The sequence below is a fragment of the Ceratosolen solmsi genome, unplaced genomic scaffold (assembly GCF_000503995.2).
Source record: "Ceratosolen solmsi marchali unplaced genomic scaffold, CerSol_1.0 scaffold47, whole genome shotgun sequence".
Classification (NCBI taxonomy): domain Eukaryota; kingdom Metazoa; phylum Arthropoda; class Insecta; order Hymenoptera; family Agaonidae; genus Ceratosolen; species Ceratosolen solmsi.
The window spans coordinates 5,829,660-5,849,317 of NW_011948419.1; the positions used below are offsets into that span (position 1 = coordinate 5,829,660).

The 19,658-nt window shown below is 32.9% G+C and overlaps 1 protein-coding gene across 1 annotated transcript in view; it reads left to right on the forward strand.

The window, feature by feature from the left end:
- Positions 1 to 19,658, forward strand: part of RhoGAP93B (MyTH4 and RhoGAP_KIAA1688 domain-containing protein RhoGAP93B) — a 37,374-nt gene that overhangs the window by 5,799 nt on the left and 11,917 nt on the right. The window contains exons 2-3 of the mRNA XM_011497563.1: positions 14,858 to 14,959; positions 18,047 to 18,185. Of these exons, the coding sequence (XP_011495865.1) occupies positions 14,858 to 14,959; positions 18,047 to 18,185 (241 nt within the window). The remainder of the gene's footprint in view (positions 1 to 14,857; positions 14,960 to 18,046; positions 18,186 to 19,658) is intronic.

A 19,658-nucleotide genomic window follows, 5' to 3' on the forward strand; every position in this document is an offset into this window, starting at 1 on the left:
TCTCTCTCTCTCTCTCTCTCTCGCTCACTCTTCGTCGTTACAATTTTGCGAAATTGAAATGCTCAATCGACTGTCAGTTATTAGAATATTACTGCTTACTTACGCAAAAGAATGAATTTAACGTACATCCCTATTGTTTATGTGAAACTTCGCTTTATTATTCATTCTTTATACACAAAGACCCCTCGGTCTTTATCAAACTAATTCTATCGCAACTCGGGACATTCTTATACCGGCGACTTCTTGGGACGAATATTATTCGAAGATGCGAATGCAATACACGTGGAACAAATTCTTAGTATGCTGTGCTCACAAATACATGCCATTCTCGGTATTAATGTAAATACTACAGATTTTTTAAATACGTGTATGTTACATGAAAAAATTTTTTATGCACACACACACACACACACACACACACACAAAATGTATATATGTATTTACTTACATAGAGTTTTAACTTTTATTTCTAGGGCTCAATGTATTTACGTATTCTTAAATACAGTACTTTTTATGCTGGTAGTTGTAACATTACTCATTTATTAATTATTATATATTACAATATAAATATATGCAGAATTTCAACATATACTATAATTTTTTTTAACTGAGGCACCATATATTCTTGCTTTCTTTCAATATTTATATCGATAATTGATCATCAAACGAAAATCATATTTTGACATTTTTAAATACACTCTTCACTCTGTTAAGTATATTTATCTGATTATCTTATATGTTTTACTGTTACAATTAAGAACATACCTTTTTTGTTATTTTTTATATATTATGTAAAATATTCGTAAATAAATCATACTCTTAGCATGTTGATTGACATGTTGACATGGGATTGACGTGTTGTGATAAACATAAGGGCAATCTGGTAAAATTAGACTTCTTCGTAAACAAAATTCGTTACGTGTAATGGCCTTATTTCTGATAAATTCCGTTATAATTAATCAATAAAATCAATTCAAATATAAATGTGAATTTCTTTTTATGTCCTGTCGTGTTTAAAGCAATACTGTGCATATCGATATGTTTTTAATGCTTTAACTTTGCGGAAATAAATATATTTTGCTATTAATAACATTCAAATTATCATTCGATATTTTTATTCAGATATTTAGATATTTTGTATGTAGGTACACAACTCTTAAAATAAAAAAAGTAATATTCATTATATTCAAATAATATCTAATAACAATAGTTTGATACAGTTAAAATGTATTTCATGCATGCATTTAATAAGTTAATAATGCACTTTCTTATGCTGCATACGTTTTCTAAGTCACAATATAAATCATATCATTTTTATGACGAAGTAGTATCGTAGTTACTACAAATCTTATGAGTAGTAACCATTAGTAACTAGTAATAACATCTAGTATGTGCCCGGATATCGCAAACACTTATTCTAGTGCATTGAAGATTGGCTTTCTTAAGCCGTGCATATTCTTATTACAAATTAAAAAATCTAAATTAGTTAAATATTATTTAATATTATTTAATAATTTAATAATTAATACTATATTATGAATTAATTTTTAAATGACAATTAATTACAAAGAATTGTGTCGTTTTAAATAAGAGTGATAATTTTCATCGTAGATAGATTGCATGAAATAGGAGTAAAGTGTGCCAATTTAGATGTGCGAAATTACAATATTTTTATAATTATGTGCATTTCTGTAAGTTGCCTAAACCATTCAGTTCTCATTGTATAGAATATTTTCTTCTCACATTCCGAATATAACAATGTTCGTCTTGCATGCTGATAATGGTACGACTTCTCGCGCACTATCCGTCATATTCGTCTTGGACTCGCGTCTTTCACTCAGTTTTTACAAGTATACCACCGGCAATAGAAACAACAGCAACAGCTCTTCGTCCCGTTCTCTCCTACTCTCTCGCTCGCTCTCTTTACCCCTCCCCTTGTCCTTTGCTTAACTCTTCCGTCTTTTGTCCATTTTGCCTCAGTAGTGCAATTTCCCCCTTGTACTTGCTACATTGCGCTCCACTGCCTTCTCTTTTTCTCCGTCTTTTTTTACCGTCTTCTCCATTTTCGACTCCTGCTCCATAGTGCAATATTATATAGCTTCTTTTACAGTTAGCTCGCTGTGCTTCTGTGCGCACTTTTCACGTGACAAACTTTTTCTTTACGCGTGCTCCTGAGAAATTCGTTTAACGAAATTAATATTACTTCGTTTTTCGAAACTTTTCAGCAAATAATCAAAGGCATTACTATGCTACTATGAATGGCTGAATTGCCTATCTTTTGGCGGCTTTACGTATTAAAGGGCCACTAATTGCTGTTGGGTTTAGTTTGGTGCGATTAGTCAACTGATGTGATGAGATGAGATGATGAGTTAAGTAGATAGCGATTTATAATACGATTATCCTCGAGTATTAATTTCATTGAGCAATGGGATTCGAAACCTAGTCTTTGTATAAGCGTTTTGTTTGAGAAAATAAAATAGCGCTGGACTGTACATAATTCATTATAAATAAGCAATGTGCTGAAATGAGATAATAAAGCGATTAATTTAAGTACTAGAATTAAGACATTGAATGTATGGATATTTGTACGACATGTATTAAGTTATGTAAAACATCATCGTGCAATACAATTGTTAAAATTACTTTTTGATGTTCTAGGGGATTTTATGAATTTCACAGGCAAAACAGCTTTCGCAAAACTCACCAATTAATCTCAAATAATTATTAAAAATCTTATTATATTTCAAAAGGTATTATTAATAATATTTTAAAAAGAACTTTTTTTTTTTATTGTACTACTTTAATTTTTCATATACAAATTAACTCGATATATTTTTTATTAGATTCATATTACATGGAATTAAAATCTTTACCTAACTGTCATTGTAGCGGCAATGAAAACTTACACATTGCATTGAAATAAGAAAAAGTGAATAAGAGAATAAAAGAATAAAAGAATAAGAGACGGTCAGTCACCGTCACAATTCGTACATATATAACTACTTTATTACGGGGAGTGGCGTGCTGCGCTCAATGTCGAATACGCCGTACTACTTTATGTCGTTTTTCGACAATTTTTATATAATTTACATATATATCAAATTATTTTGTATCGATAATGTATGGAGAAAATAAGTTTTTTTTTTATCTGTTTTCGATAAGAGTAATGACTTACTTCGATGTTATTTTAAAGTTATATTTAACAACAAACATTTCACACGTGAAATAAAATAGTTTATTCGATTATGCTATTATAAAATAGTCTGATAAAATAAGCTCAAATGTATTTATACCGATACCAGTTTCTTCAAATGTATTGCATTCGTTCTATTGGCAAACAGAAAATAGAAGTCGTGATTTTCCTAATTAATGTATACATTAATTTCTCTGTATTATAGATGTGGTTTTAAATTATGATTTAGATACAAATTGTGCCATTAAAAAATTTCATTTTTTCTCGTATACGGGTACAGAATATTTATGATATAGCTCTGTTACCCGATCAAAAAAAAGCCGAGGCTACTAGTATGTAATCTTACTCATTTTGAATCTTACCAATAAACAAATATTTCTCTTGGTCTTCATTTATAAAAATAGACACTTAAAAGTTAATATTTATTAATCTTGCCGAATTTATTTAATTTAAAGAAAATGTTATAGTAATCAGCACACGAAACGATTAATGTGGAGTATAAGGAATTTTAAATTAAAAATAATCAGGATGGTAAATAGGAATATATAAATGTTGTGGGTAAATTTCATTAAATTATATACGGGTAGAGGTCGCTTGTCGTAATAAAATGATTTCAGCAATCTATTTCAAATTTCCGAGCAGTCGTGGTTCGAATGAATAAGTAAGAATTTTTATACACAGAAAAATAATTATTTTGCATATAAAGGCATCCCCACAAAATATTTAAAAAATTGTGTTTGATGATTGAGTCACTCCTCGATCTACAGTTGAGCATCTATCGTTAATCCTTATCAGTCGTAAGCTTCTAGGGATTTCCGCAACCCAAGACTTTCAAAACTCATGAAATTTCAAAAAAAAAAAAAAAAAAAAAAAAAAAACGAGTTTTAGATAACCAGCTTTAGGATTACAGGTTGTTATTGCAAAAACGACGAGCAGCTCGAACGAGATATTTAAAAGAAACGCCGCCTTAGCTATGACGTGTTTGAATGACATAAAATAGCAATTGGGCGATAAATGAAAACACAACGAAAAGTCACGAGAGGGGAATTGCGGCGTATTTCCTTTTCGCGCGCTTTCGGATTCAAGCGCCGACCTATTCGAGCCAATTAAACCCGCCTCCTACGTGACATCATCGCCCTTCGCTCCAACTATCCTCCATCGCTCTCGGCTCATCTCCAGCTGCCCCGTCTATACGAATTTATGGACTTCGAACGCGCGCGCTGCGGGGCAAGGACTTGCATTATGCGGGGCAACGAAATTAATAGTCAATTCGTCGAAAGAGCGAGTCGCCCTAGCATCGCGGTTATTTTGAACTTTGGCCGAAATTTATCGCGCGAGCTACGCGGAATTCAAACTGACGAGCCGCCACCGGGACTTTTTTCATTCCTTTCATCGCGTTTATTATTGTAACTTTCGATTTGGGAGAGGAAACGGCATCTGCATGAGTCAGCTGGCCTAAGCTTCCGTCCCGATTGTTCTCCCGATAGGGAATCCCGATACTTTCACCAATTTGACACGATGAATTACTTCTTTTAATTGCCGGGAATCTCGACGCTCGCCCTTCCCCAGAAATCCCTCGATTAGCATTCTCGCATTAGCACACCGACCGATAAATTTTTCTCCGGCCACTATAGTGCACTTTTCTACGCGAGTAACAACCGAACTCATTGTAAATGTCAAGCTCCAATACCTTCCAAGCCACCTGCCTGTGCCGATTGAACCAAATCCTAACAAAAAACAATAACAGCTATCAGCTCACGCTCTAAGCTCTAAGCTCAAGGCATTTGTAACATTAGACTTGCCGCGATGCTTGGTAAAGATAATGGATTCGATGGCCACAGTGGCATGTCCACTCGGAATGTAGTTGTGAACGAGATGACGATGAAAAGTGATGATGAGAAAGGAAAAGCGAGTGGCGGTCTCTCACGGACCCTGTGTTCGGGCCCTTTTCACATGCCTTTATCCCGAATTCGATTCGGGATGCGTCGGGATACGCCTGGACGTCGCGACGTCTATTTCCGCAGGGATCGATGTCGCTTTTTATCTCAAGTTGTTTGGGCTTTTGTTTTCCCTGGAGGATGACAGCGTTTCGGCATTTTCAGATGTTGTCTTGGGCCTAGAGGTCCAAGGGGAAAGGAGATTTTCGCGCGGCCGGCGAGGAATGCTGTGGAGCCATTGCAGCCTCTCGATTTAACACGGAACGAGCTGCGTGCATAAGTGTAAGTGCGCGCTACGAGGCCAATTCTTTTTTTCAATCGACGAAAATAGAACGGGAGTTGCGGCATGCACCAGTGTGTGCACGCACCTACGTTGGCGCTGTTCGTGTCATTGGGGTTATAATGAAGGTACGGGGATGTGGGGTGCTACTACTTCGCCGGACGATAAAATGATATCCAATGTCGGGATGTATCCTATATTAAGAGAAAGTTGTCGATGATAAGTGGGAGCGTGCCTGTTTGCAGAAGCGATTTAATGGGGATCGAACACGAGCAAGATTCATTGGCTTAACGATTGTGCTGGTGTAGTCGAGTTCCGGAATAGAATAAATTTATTTGACCGCGTCTAGTTTTCGTTTATGACGCAGTTCTACGTCGAGTTGCACCACCGACACAAATGAATTACTTTTATTTTAGACTCTAGTCCCGCAACTGGATATTACAGGCATTTATCACAGCATTGTTTTAAGCAGTCTTCCTTTTTTTTCAGTAAGCGTGAACATGACTTTTCGATATTGACTCTAGTGACCACCGTTACAAAAACGATAATCAATCCAGTTTAGCCATGTAAAACCGAAATGATGTATGCATTTAAATTTAAACACGTGTTTTGGTATTTAAAAGTATGCACGTCTGTCGTTGAGGCGTTTCTATGTTAAGTATTTCTCTATTATAAACTTAATAGCTGAATGTCTATTTTCTTTCCATGAACTTTCGTATTCGTTTGTAATTTTGCAGTTTAAAACATGCATCGCGTTTAAAGATGAGCGTTACAAATGCCCATTAATTTATCAAATGCATGCGTAATAGTTCAGAATTCTAAAAGAATTATGAATATTTTTCATACCTAAAGAATTGTATAGATGAGCGCGCATGCGCAAAAACACACATTTTATATTTTGTTTCGATTGGATTTTACAGTCTTATATAAATACCCTTTCGTTTCTTCGTTTTAATGTATATATATATATATATATATATATATTATTTTCAATTTAATAGCTATTATTATTTAATTGTAAATTATAAATTAATTCTTCCAAATTTTGTATATTTCAATCGTTGAAGGTTAAAATTTTTAATTTACTTACACATCGAAATATTTATAGGTGTATTTTAAATTCTGTTATCTTGAATACTTGGCTACTGAAATATTTTATTTGTACGATAGGATCATTTATAAAGTACATTTTAAGAAATTAATGTAAACTCCAGCCTTTTTTCAAAAAAGAATTTCAAAATATATCGGCAGCTCGTCAAAATAGTATGAAATTAATTTTATTCTGTATATTTATAATATTATTTTTACTGTTAATCATGATATTAATTTTATTTTATAAGAAATATATATGTACAATAATATCAGGCAATTGAACATTATTATTCATCGCTCTTAGTCTTGTATATGTATTAAGCAATTCTAATATTTTATGATGAACACCGTTAATATATTATTGTAACAACAGTATATATTACACATGTCTTGAAAGAAACATTATTTTTTCTACAAAATAACAAATTATAAATGCCCAAGATCAATGAATTTGTTGTTTTAATATTATTTTAAAATTATATTAAAATAATTGTACTTGTACTTCTAGCAAAAGATTGATAAAAATTAATTTAATATTTCTTTTTTTACGAGATTTTAAAATATTTTATTATTTTATATTAAAGTATATTTTACTGTGTATTATTGATTTGTTATATTCAAGCTTGTATATTACATAATCTTCGTGTAATATATATTCTGCTACATTTGTGACTTTTTTCCAAGGAAACCTGCCAATGTTAACTACCTATATGCACTGATTTTTAGAATATTCATTTTAGTATGAAACGACAAGCATTTTTTTCTATTCTTTTGCAATTACATAATGGTCCTGAAAAATTTTTATACGCATTGGTCCTAACTAGCCCCTGAATATGATATTGTAATCGTGAAAGTGTAATCAAAACTCTGCCAAGATAAAAAATAATTTTTAGAACAACAGCAGCTTAGTCGTCCACCTGAGTACGAAACACATTTAAAAAGTTTAAATTACACTCGGCTTAGAATGGGAAAGTATTGTCTGTAAATGCGTTATGACGTTATGATGCATAAGAAAATGAGAGAGTAAAATGATATAATTGCCACTGTAGTGAGAAAAAACTTACACTACGAAATGACTTTTGTCGATAGTTCTTCCTCAATGTTGCATTAAATAAAGTCGTCAATCCTGTGTTCGATAAAAAAGGAATTGCGAGCAGCAGCAATAACAGTAGCAACAGCAGCAGCAGCCCATTTTTGGCTTCGTTCCAGCTCTGCCGATTTTCAGTTCACTGGCAAGTTCGCCGATGAATCATTTCCTTTTGCCTCCCTACTACCACATTCGTGATCTCTCTCTCTCTCTCTCTCTCTCGCTCTCTCTCTCGCTCTCGCTCTCTCTGTCTATCTATCTATCTATCTATCTATCTATCTATCTATCTATCTCTATATTTCGCTCTCTTCTTTATACGTATGTGCGTATGAGGCATCAGCTGTGAAAGAAGGGTCGCAAACCTATAGTGAAAGAAAAGTTTGTCGCGATGTATATATCGATTACGTTCATCTTTCCCTTTCTTTTTCGTCTTCGGTGCTAGTTCAGTGCTAGATTGGTTGTGCCCATTTTTCCCGCTGTGACGTTTGTACGAGTTTATGCGCATTTGTATCACTGAGAAACGCGGCCTAGTTATTTCATTTTTAGTTAGAGGGGCTAGACAGTCGTAAATTAATTTTTGTATAGTACTTTTCAGATGAAAAACTCATAAACATAATATTGTTTTCTCGATGTTACAATTTTTTAAATTACCTCTTATAAAATTTCTTTGGATTACTCTTTGCGTTATATATAAAAATTTCAAATATTTCTTTTTATAATGTTCCTCTTTTCATTATTATTTTATTGTTGCGTATCTCTTAAATAAATTAAATTTTAAAGATTTTTTCTCCACAAAAACGAGTTCCTACTATAGAAATCATACTTAACGATAAGTGATTCTCCCAGTTCTCTAAAGCTTTAGAGAAAAATGTTTATTACTTTAGTTAGATGAGATCTAATTTATACATTACGATTATTGATAGATCATAAATGCTTAGCACTGCTTAGCAATTACATTATTGTTGTCTCTATTCTTATATGCATTTTTTTTCTTCGAATGTTATGAACAAGTAAAATAGCACTGTGATTATAATCGATGAAATTAAAAATAAACATGGGCGAAGTGCGACCTCTACTATTGAAAAATGCTTGCCTCGCTATTTACTTTAAGGCTTAACTGATTCATTAACGGGAATCCGTCACTGCCCCAAAGCATGCCTGCACGTAACAAAAAAGTCAGCGACAATATACACCACGAGCTATTTTTCCAAGTGTCAGTGCTTTCAGAAACCAGTAAGATTTTATCGTGCTAGAAAACATTAAACAAAAAAGACAATGAGAAGTTGAAAAATTATAAATAAATTATTAAAACACTGGAAGATACCCTGATTTTCACGCAGAACTAAATGGACGGTCTTATCAGATCGAAGCGGCAATGGTTACTTTCTTGTCGCGCAAATAAATTTTTGCTTCATCAAATATTTATGACAATATTATCCAGGAGTAAATAATGGTACGTCAGTAATTGCCGGTATTTCTTAAAATCTGGTTATTACTTGGGTATCCCCAACAAATCCAAGATTATGTGCTTTTCACACCTTATAAATTTTGTACTTTTAGAAGAGTCATTTAAGCACCAAAGATCCTTACGTTCCAATTTAATTTCTAATTTTAATATTTACTTGTTTATATGCAAATCGGGAAATACATAAATATAATATTAAAGGTAACGGATGGGACACGAAACCCAAGTAACAAATAATAGTTCACACTTTCTCTATTTATTTCTCAGTACATCTTAGCAAAATATTTCCTCTTATCCTTGCATACTTGTCGGAAAATGTCGATGTAGATTTTCGTCAGTTTCGTTAGAGCTTTCGATTTACAGTTTTATCCATTCAATTTAATCAGCTAACAACTTGGATTGGCCAATCCAACACAAGTTTAGTTTTTAACTCAAGGTGCTTATTGATATTTCTCAATATTCTTGCTTAATTCTATTGTTTGTGTCTGTGTGTTTGTGTGTATGCGTACGTGCGTGCGTACGCATGTTTTCTCGCAAAGAAGTGCAAGTTAAAAAAGATATTACACGAAATTTGTATGAGACAATAAGAAAAAAAAACAATTAGTCGCAAAAGTAATAATCTTATCTTTCATTTTAAAATAGCTATATAAACGAAGAAAATGGAATAAATATATAAAGAAAGGCTATAAAAAATTTCGAAAAATAAATTAACTGCTTATGAAAATAAAATAATTTTTTTAATTATTATGTGTAAACATTTGTATGGTTAATTTTTACGATGTACAAAAAGATGCATTGAAATTACATTCTAATGGATGTTTGGAATTTATTGAAAAGCTAGTCTATTTAAAATGCTAATGTTGAATAAATGAAATATGACAGAATAAAAAAAAAAGCTTACATATATAAAATTAGACTCGAGTGAAACGTCAATTAAGATATTATAGAATAGTTTTTAGATGTTAAAGGAAAGGCAAGAATTTATTAGATGTGTCTATCAAAAACCGGTATTAATAATTTAAAAAAATTAACTTTTTCCATACAACGACATATTTATGCATATAAAAACTTTTGTTCTCTATTTTTGGTATAACAATCTATATCGCCTTGGATAGCTCGGATTGTTTTAACGACCAATACGATGAATACAATGGCTTTTAAAGAATTTCTTTTTCTTTTTTCTTGTCAAAAATCTCATGATTCTGATGACTATTAATAGATAAATGTGTCGTTGAATCTCTTCAGTAACACAACCAATTTCTCTATAATATATCTGAATATTTAACGTAATTTGCAACTTAATGAACCATAAACTGCTTGGAAAATAGCCATTTGATATTTCAATAAGCTCTAATCGATAGAATTTAATTGTCAGGCTTGTTTATGTCCGTTAATGAAATTTACATATTTCCTTCTTTCTTGTCCATGTCGTTGTATTATCTTCGATACTCTCTGTGTATTTAGTCACTCTGCTCGCGTTTTCTGCATGATTTTTTGGGCAAGTTAATCGCGAAAGAAGGACGGCCGAAATGCACGATAGGCCGATTATACCGGGCAAAGAGAGAAGAGAGAAAGTTTGTTCTCTTAGCGATATTGCCACACGAGTCTACGGTCTGCTTGATTTACGAGAGCCGTTAATAAAGAGGAGGAGAAAGAGAAGGAGGAAGAGGAGGTGGCGGTGTCGGTGGCGGTGGTGGCGATGGCGGCGGCGATGGCGTAGCGGGGGGAGAGGAAGCGTTGGAGCCGATAAATGGCGCCGCCGGACTGAACTGGCTTATCTTTGTGACCGCGCGTCTTTTTCAATGCTGCTTTTTATTCGCGAAATCTGGGTTAGGCGATTGATCTGTACTGGGTTCTAATTGCTGATGGAACGAGATTATCGAACTGCATTGTAAATGTCGGGAAACGTTATTTTAAAGGGTGATCCGAACGACGAACTTGGAGACCGGTTCACTCGTAAAAAACAATGGATTACTATTTAGTTTTCCCTCCGTCCCTCATTTTCGAATTTTTTCCAATTGCTTGCTTCAAGTTATAATAGATGCGAAGGTCATTCGATATGAAAATCAGACTCTTATCCTCGTGAATTTTAACTATGCTTAAGCGACTCGAGTATACTCGTGTTCTAGGGTACTATTATATGACTAAAAATAGGAAGTAATTGTATAACAGAGTGATACTTGTTTGATAAAACTAAAGGTCACTCGACTAAATTTCAAGTTTATGACAGCATTTTAAACTCTTCTCATTTCTGTAAATTTAAATTAAAAATATAGTAAATAATTATTTATTTTACCAATATATAATTTAATCCTGTTAGGATTTTAACTTGCTTTTCACCTTTTAAAATTACATTATTATTTGCATGTGTGTATGTTGTTTTATTTGCTTGAATAAAAGCGTTTTTATAAAACAAGAATCGAAAGGCAATTTTAGAAATAAGTAAGCACCATGAAAACTTGATTGTGAGCTGTAAAAATTTGTATTTATTTCTTTAACGAATATGTAGTGTTTCTTAGGTGTAATATCGTTATTTTTATTTCCTTTTTTTTTTTATTGAAAAATCAGTAAATGAAAGGTTTAAGGCTGTTTAATATTAATTTATTTTCTCCTTTAAATATAATATTTATCGCAGTTATTTTCAAGTTTTGAAGATACATAAATAAATGAGATATGTCATTGCAAATTATAGATGTACGTGTTTCCAGATAATAAAGAACAAAAATTTTCATAAAAATAATTTCTTTTGTTATAAATAAAGATCATTAATTTGATGAGAATAATAATAATAATAATAATAATAATAATAATAATCATAATAATAATAATAATAAGAGCAACAAAAAGAAGAAGAAATCTGTTTAGAAACCTGATAAAGAATTTTTATTTTTAATGTAATAATATCAAATAAACTTCAACTTAAATCATTCGAACAATTAATTGAAAATCATAAGAACATGAAATATCGAGTTTGTGTCGTAGTACTTATCTATCTATACATCCTACGTAAATTCATTAAATTCAATGTCAAAATGAACAAACACGCACGACTAATCTGAAATCACAGTTTTTCACAGAGCAATTCCTGATAATCTTGCTCTATTAAGAAACTATGTCAAAGAAAATAAAGAAGAATTAAAAAACCTCCGCTCCTTTGCCTTAGTGCTCATCCTCATTCGAGATCAGTTTATGTTATGAGGTAATTCAAGTGCAAAATCTACTCTGACCTACTTGATTTTAAGTGGTGATTTTGTTTCATAATCACGTCTCAAGCATACTAAACTATTTCACGCAGCCGTTTTGTCCATATCCACACCCTAGCTACTCGAGTGTAGTGTATTCCATTCCTGTAATTGTTGTTTATATATGTGTTGTCATTTTTTGCTTTGCCGGTTGCTTACTATCTGACATGAAAGTCAGTCCCTTGCCTTTAGAAAACTAATATTATTGTACGGAATTTGACTCTGACCTCTCTCCAACCTCCACCCGTACCACCCTGTTTTTTGCGTCGACTTCTTATCCTCCAGCGGTGAAACTCAGGCTTTTAAATGTGACAGACTGCGAGCCAAGATCATTGAACCTTTTTATATATTTTATTTTCTAAAGTTGCACGCAATGCTAAACTGCCTAGCTATAATCGGTTTCTCGTCAAGTGCTTCTTTCTTATTTGGCAATGCATTTGTACTATCAAGAAATTCCACGATTACATTACCAATCTGCGATATTCTACTTTTTATATACAAACAATTTTATCTAAATATGGATTTGAATGGATGGAGAATGTGCACCTATTTCCAAATACGATGAGTTTTGACAACATAACGACTACTTTCAACAGCGCGTTGTAACTAGACTAATGTCATCCGTAACTTTTCATATTTTGATTAATTCAGAATTTATTTTAAGCATTTATTATAATTTAGCTAAGTTAATAAGTAAGTTACTACACTTCGAGACAAAATATTGATGAAAAGAACTCCATGTTAAGTTAATTTTTATGTAATTGTGCAAATTGTTATACTTATTAAATGATAATTGAGGAGAGTTATTGAGAGAGATAATTGAGTACTATATAAAATATGAGACAATGCTGAAGGCAAATTTTCAGTTTATCGTTCATTTGCAATATAAATTCCTGACTACCTTGTAAAAGTCGGCCCAATGCATTTGTAATGCTATAATCAACCATGCAATATTATTACATACTAATATTAAATTACGATGAAGTTATTGATTAGTAGTTTATCACGAAACTTCTTAACGTTCCTTTAAATTATGCTTTCAATATTTTCTAAAATCATAAAATTCTCGAAAATAAAGCTATTCATACCTTTAAATACATTGAAAAAAAATGCCTATTATCTAATTTATGTATAAATAATATTTAATTGAGAACAAATATTTTTCGTAGACACTTTTTATTTTATGATATTTTTTTTTTAATTCATAAAAAATGTTATGTAATGCTAAAATTTGTCTGAATGATTTTTAAAAACCCACAATAATTCTATGTCTATATTGGTCATTTGAAATATGTCATTGTCGTATAAACCCAGCATATTGTGCATAATATTGGCAAGACTCCCAACTACGATTTAGTATTGCTCTCTGATATGAAAACCATAGTCTTAGAAAAGCTTTTAGCAGCATCGTATACTAAAAATATTATTCAAAAATTTGAAAACACTCCCTATTTTCTAGTATAATGAAGAAAATTTTGAAAAAAAAGTTGAAAATTGATTATAATACTAGTTATAATATTATAATAGTCATTATTAATAATATATTACTATAATACTAGTAATGTTAAGCTTAAATTATTGTAACTATTTAAGTTCACATGTAAATGGACCAATCATAAATATTAGCTGATAAACATTAAATATAGAGCTTAATATATAAATAAGAATTATGCTCTGTTTCTCTTAGTAAGCGACTAATTTATCGAAATTACTTCCGAAATATAAAAGAGCCAAGGGTAACACTTAATTTTTAATACATGCATTGCGATAAACCTCTTTCATTATTTATACATACATACACTCTCATATATATATATATATATATCACTCACTCATAAATGATTCATATCATATATCAGAATACGTGTTCATGAAGCTTTGTTGAAGAGATTTTATTATTACAGTATCGTTATTATTTTCAACACTATTCTATTTTGTTTATACTTGTACTACTTTCTCTTATTTGATTAGTTTTTATTGAAATGTCACTGTTTAAAACATTAAATTTAAATCAGATATATGCTTCAAAGCGCAGTTCGACATAATATTCTATGATATGATGCTAATTCAATATATGACATTTTATTGAAAATAATTTTAAAGGCATATCATCGGAGACAATGATATTCTCTATTTAATTATAATTCAAATATTGTTTTTTTTTTTCATATAGGAGTTTGAAAATTAAAAAAAAACTGTTTGAAATATATTAGGTAAGCGAACGTGTATCGTCGGTATATCGCCCGATTGCTTTCAATTAGTACCTTACGAATAGCACCACAAGACGTCACTTGAAAGTGCGATAAGAAATAAACCATAGCACACAATGGAACTGAGCACCGTGACAATTCGACACTGCGCTAACTGTTTTTGTTCCTATCATCGATTCACCTGGCCATTCTTTAACTACAGGCATTCCTTTTTCTTTCTTTTTTTATTTCTTGCGCTGGACGATGCTCGTTTCGTTTTGCGTTGATTTATAAGCGAGGGCTCATTCGTATGCCGACCCGATAAATGGCAATGGCTTTTTAACAGCGGTTTTGTTTCGCCTTTGCTTGCAGAATGGAGTGGGTGGAGATCATCGAGCCGAGGACAAAGGAGCACATGTATGCCAACCTGACGACTGGCGAGTGCGTCTGGGACCCGCCACCCGGTGTACCTGTGTAAGTTTCATATATACCTCTGGACTTTTGACGTATTTAATACCGCGCTACCGAGTTAATTTGTAATGCAGTGATGTTTCCCGGGCATCACCAGCTGCATCTCCCAAGTGCGCCATTCGTTTTAGAAAACTAATAGGCGCATTGATGTCTGACGTGATGGTCGGTCAACGTTCTTAAGCATCAACCCAACCCAGTGATATTTTCAAGATTTATGTGGAATATAACTGTTCGCGAACACGTGCTGTCATTCCATATGACGGGAGCGCAATGTGCCGTTTTACAACGAAACTTCCGTCCAAGAGTTATTTTAATTTATCATTCGATTTTTCCATCATTATACAAAAAAAAAAAAAAAAAAATTAAATGATTCGTCGAAATTTTTGCTCTGGATTTATGGCTTTTTGCCGACTTTCCACTTTATCTACATCCTATTTAATTTACAAAACTGAAATTTAATATTTATTGCGTAATCGTAAATGCACTTGCGATATTTTTGCCTACTTCGTTTGATGTTATGCAGCCAACAAAGCACATGCATTACAAACAAAGTCTACTTATCCGTATTTAAATACATAATTGCGTAATATAATTTTGCCAACAATGAACGTGCTTCCAATGCATTTATACATTTATAAATATAATCGTTTTTAGGGGCCAATCGGTCAGCCATTATTATTCAAGTTTTATAGTATTGTAAATATCAAAATGAATATAGATATAAAATGCAAACAAAATTCTAATTTGGAAACGTGATTTAATCATATTGTTTATAGTCCATGAAAATAATGTAATAATCGACAATATATTTAACCTTCTGTTAACAAAATTTTGTAACTAGCGCGCTCCAGTGCTCTTCATTATCGGTAAATCTATTATGGAAAGTTCGAGCTTAAAGGAAAACCTGCTCTACACTCGTGAGCTACATTAATTGAATTAATCGGCTAAGATTATACTGGTTGCTGAGGTAAATGAAGAAAAAATAGAGGTAACCTGCACTTGCTGCATGTACATTCATCCCTGAGCTGACGGGCGAAAGCCACGAAGTTATATCGACAAATCATTTAAATATTGGCGCGAGAAGAGGCTTAGCATTTAGTTTTGTGACATTCTCGTGAAATTTACTTCCTGCTCCTGTGACCATCTATTTAGATTAGAGAAAGTTGTCCCTTCATCGGCAGTTGTTCTCTCTTAATACCGATTATCTGTATAAGGGAACGTGCAGGTTTCCTTACGCTACGGATCGCGTGCCCGAGCTCACGATGACACTACATTTTCTATCGATTTCAATCTCCTATTGCATATGGCTAATTTCTATAATGGTCGTAAGAAAGATGAGGCGACGTGAAAAAACGCCAGGTACTGTTCGCGTTGAAATGTCATACGAATGTCTTGATATTAGTAATAGTGACTAGCTTTTTGGTTGCAATGAGTGTAATATCTCAAATACTTTACGCTCATAGTACGTTTTTCTCCCCTTAGAGAACACTTGTACGTGCCTCTTAGAGAGCTACTTATTTGCCGTGGAAAAAAGTAAGCTTTGTTCGTGTGCGAAAAAAATATCTTATTGCATATGGCTATACTTCTTTTCATATTGAATTTGCAGCATTGAATTATTTACATTTTCAATTAACAATAACATGTTTCCAATATAATAAAATCAAGATTCTTACATAGTAAAAATTGATAAAATTATATTGCCTTTATCAGTTAATTCGTTTTACAAATATTTTTAATATAAAAGCAAAAAGTAGTTGTATAATTTTTAATGATTATTTAAATATAAATTTAATGATATTTTTTGTTTAACGATTTTCAATGTATAGTAATTTAAGTACAGTTTGGTATAGATTTATTAACGAAATTGAAATAATTCTCTCTTACGTAATACCTGATTTTTTGATATTTTTTTATTTCTAAAAAATCAATAATGTCGATTAAAGGTATCGATTCTTTATCTATAGTTTTACGTCTCACTTAAGATTTCAACTAATTTTAAATAACATTAATTATTTTAGTTCACAAACAAATATATTTTACGGCTTGACACTTACGATGTTGAAGAAAATTAATTAAAGCAGTTCTTAATAAATTTGCTAAGAATAAACGAATTCTGGATATGCAGTATGTAATGTCATAATATCGATAATAATAATATTACATAGTCATAGCTACGAGTATGAATTTGCAGAAATAAATTATTATATTATTGTTTAAGATTATTGGGAATTAACTAAATTTTTGAAAACTATTTCATACTTATGACTAAGAAGTATCTTTGTCGTTAATGAATTAAAAAATATTTAGTAAACTTGTAGCGGTTTTATATATTTTAATAAAATACTACCAAAATAAAAGAAGAAGGTATATTTAGTAGATTCTATTATTTTCTTATTCTGTATTATATTAATATCTTACATTATAGTACATTTAATTTAAATTTACACGACTTTTACAAATTTCTTAATTACAAATTTACTTTTCACTTTAGATCAATAAAATTAATTGATTATTTTTACGTATGTTTTTACTTAAAATTATTGTATTATGAATCTCGATAATAATTTTGTCCATAATTTTTCTGTACCTTTATAGATATTAATTAATCAATTATCAATTTAAATTTACATCACAGCTATTTTTGTAATTAACGATCAATAAGTATTTAAGATGAATCATTATTAAAAAAATTTTTTTTTTATTCGAATGTGGAAACTGTGGAAACTATTATTATAATCTGAATGTTTATTGGCACTTAATTTATTAGCAAGCAGTCTTAAGGCATATTGATCGAAGTAGTTAACGACGTGGGATATATCGTTAATTTTCTCATTAATTATAAGTTTAAATTCATTAGTATTTATGTAAAACCTCGTTACCTCATATTTTTCAGTAGCCAAAATTGACGTGTGAAAGTCTTATTGTAATATCATTTGTCATTGATTATCGATTATGTTACGCAAAATTTACGAGGAGTTGTATTAAAAAATTATTTCGAGGCCGAAAATTGTGTGCGTAAATCGCGAATCAGCGCATAGATCGTGCCTATATTGCAATAATAATTCATTGTTTTGGACTTTTAATTTCCAGAAAGAAAACTGATAACAATCAGTGGTGGGAATTGTTCGACCAGAGCACATCTCGCTTTTACTACTACAATGCAACGTCCCAGAAGACTGTGTGGCATCGACCCACCGACTGTGATATTATTCCACTAGCTAAATTACAAGTAAGTATTTAATATATCTTTGTTACGCAGAGGCCCGGGGGTTGGGTGTGGGTGGGATGGTTTTTATTTTCATAGATTTGCCAAATGGAAATTATTATTTTATAAATCAATGCTGGAGATACGTTACTAACTTACGCATAGGTTAAAGTACGGAACTCGGAATAACGGGGTCGATAGCAACTTTAAGGAGCGTTCGTTCCGTTAGCCATTAATTTCCGACATCGTGAGCTTATAAAATGAAACGATAAAAGATTCTAGTCCTTAAACAACAATAACAAAATGACCTCCGACTCGATACAGTTGTATCCATCCCAGCTAGCGGATGTTTATATTTAATTACGTTGGCTGCGCGCGATCGAGTCGCACTTTCACTTACGAAAGCTAATGCCGTCAGACAGATAAAGCCTCTTTTACCGGGACTCCCGAGTGGCAAGCTACAACAGCACGGACATAACTATTTCGAGTTGCTTAATTATTTATCGAGCAGTTTACGTGCGTCCGATAAGTCGAGTCCCCGCGGCAATCTTTTGGCACGGGCCCAGAACCGCCTGGTCGAAGTACGTCCGACGAAGTTTCGAAGAAGCCCGGTTACGCGACACCAAACAACTGCTTTTTAATAATCCCTCGAGCCTCTCTTACAATGTATTCGCGGGGAGGATGCGCATCATCCCGGGCCGGACGGCCGACCGTTTACACCATAAACAGCCATTAGGTTAGAAAAAGCGAGGTGTCGAGGGGCTCTTTGTCTCTCCTACTCGGGGCCCTCGATGGTGCGAGGATGATGAGCGAGCGCGATCGCTATAAATAGTTTAAAGGCTGCTGCTTTACCCGGCGCTCGGCCGGAGGGGCATGAGATGGAAGGGGGAGTACGGAGCGAGCATGAGGAATGACGAGGGGGGAATTATGTTGCGCTGTATATCGCGGGATTCTACGCGTACCAAATGCCGCGGTGAAAAGTGCCAGCTGCTGCGCGTGAGGGGCGCCACCTGCGTGATGTCCTCTCGCAGGGCGCTTTTCCGCGGGAAGTCACCCGACGTTCTAAATACACATCTCCGAGCCACCATCGCATGCCGCGGTTCTTCCTTACATATCTCGCTTTATGAGCTTACGTCTTTATTGATATGCTACGTCTCTCGATCGCAGTGCGCGACGTGCCACCTTGACTAGTCCTAATGAGTTCCTTGATTTATCGTCCTTGATAAAGTCCTGTCGAATGCTTTATCTTGTAAGCCTTAACGCTAAGCCTTTATGGTATTATTGCCTGACAGTGATGAATTTTTGCGACTCAGCATACATGCATAGCAATAAGACCCTAATATTCAATTGGACGGCGTAGTTGAGTGTGATTAAGCTCTGGCAATTGATTTTTATTTTAATATCGTTTCAAAGGCTTATATATTCTTCACCGAATGATGTGCTTTTAATGAGAATCGAGAGTTGCAAAAGTAAAGCCGTTGCCATACTCCCACGACT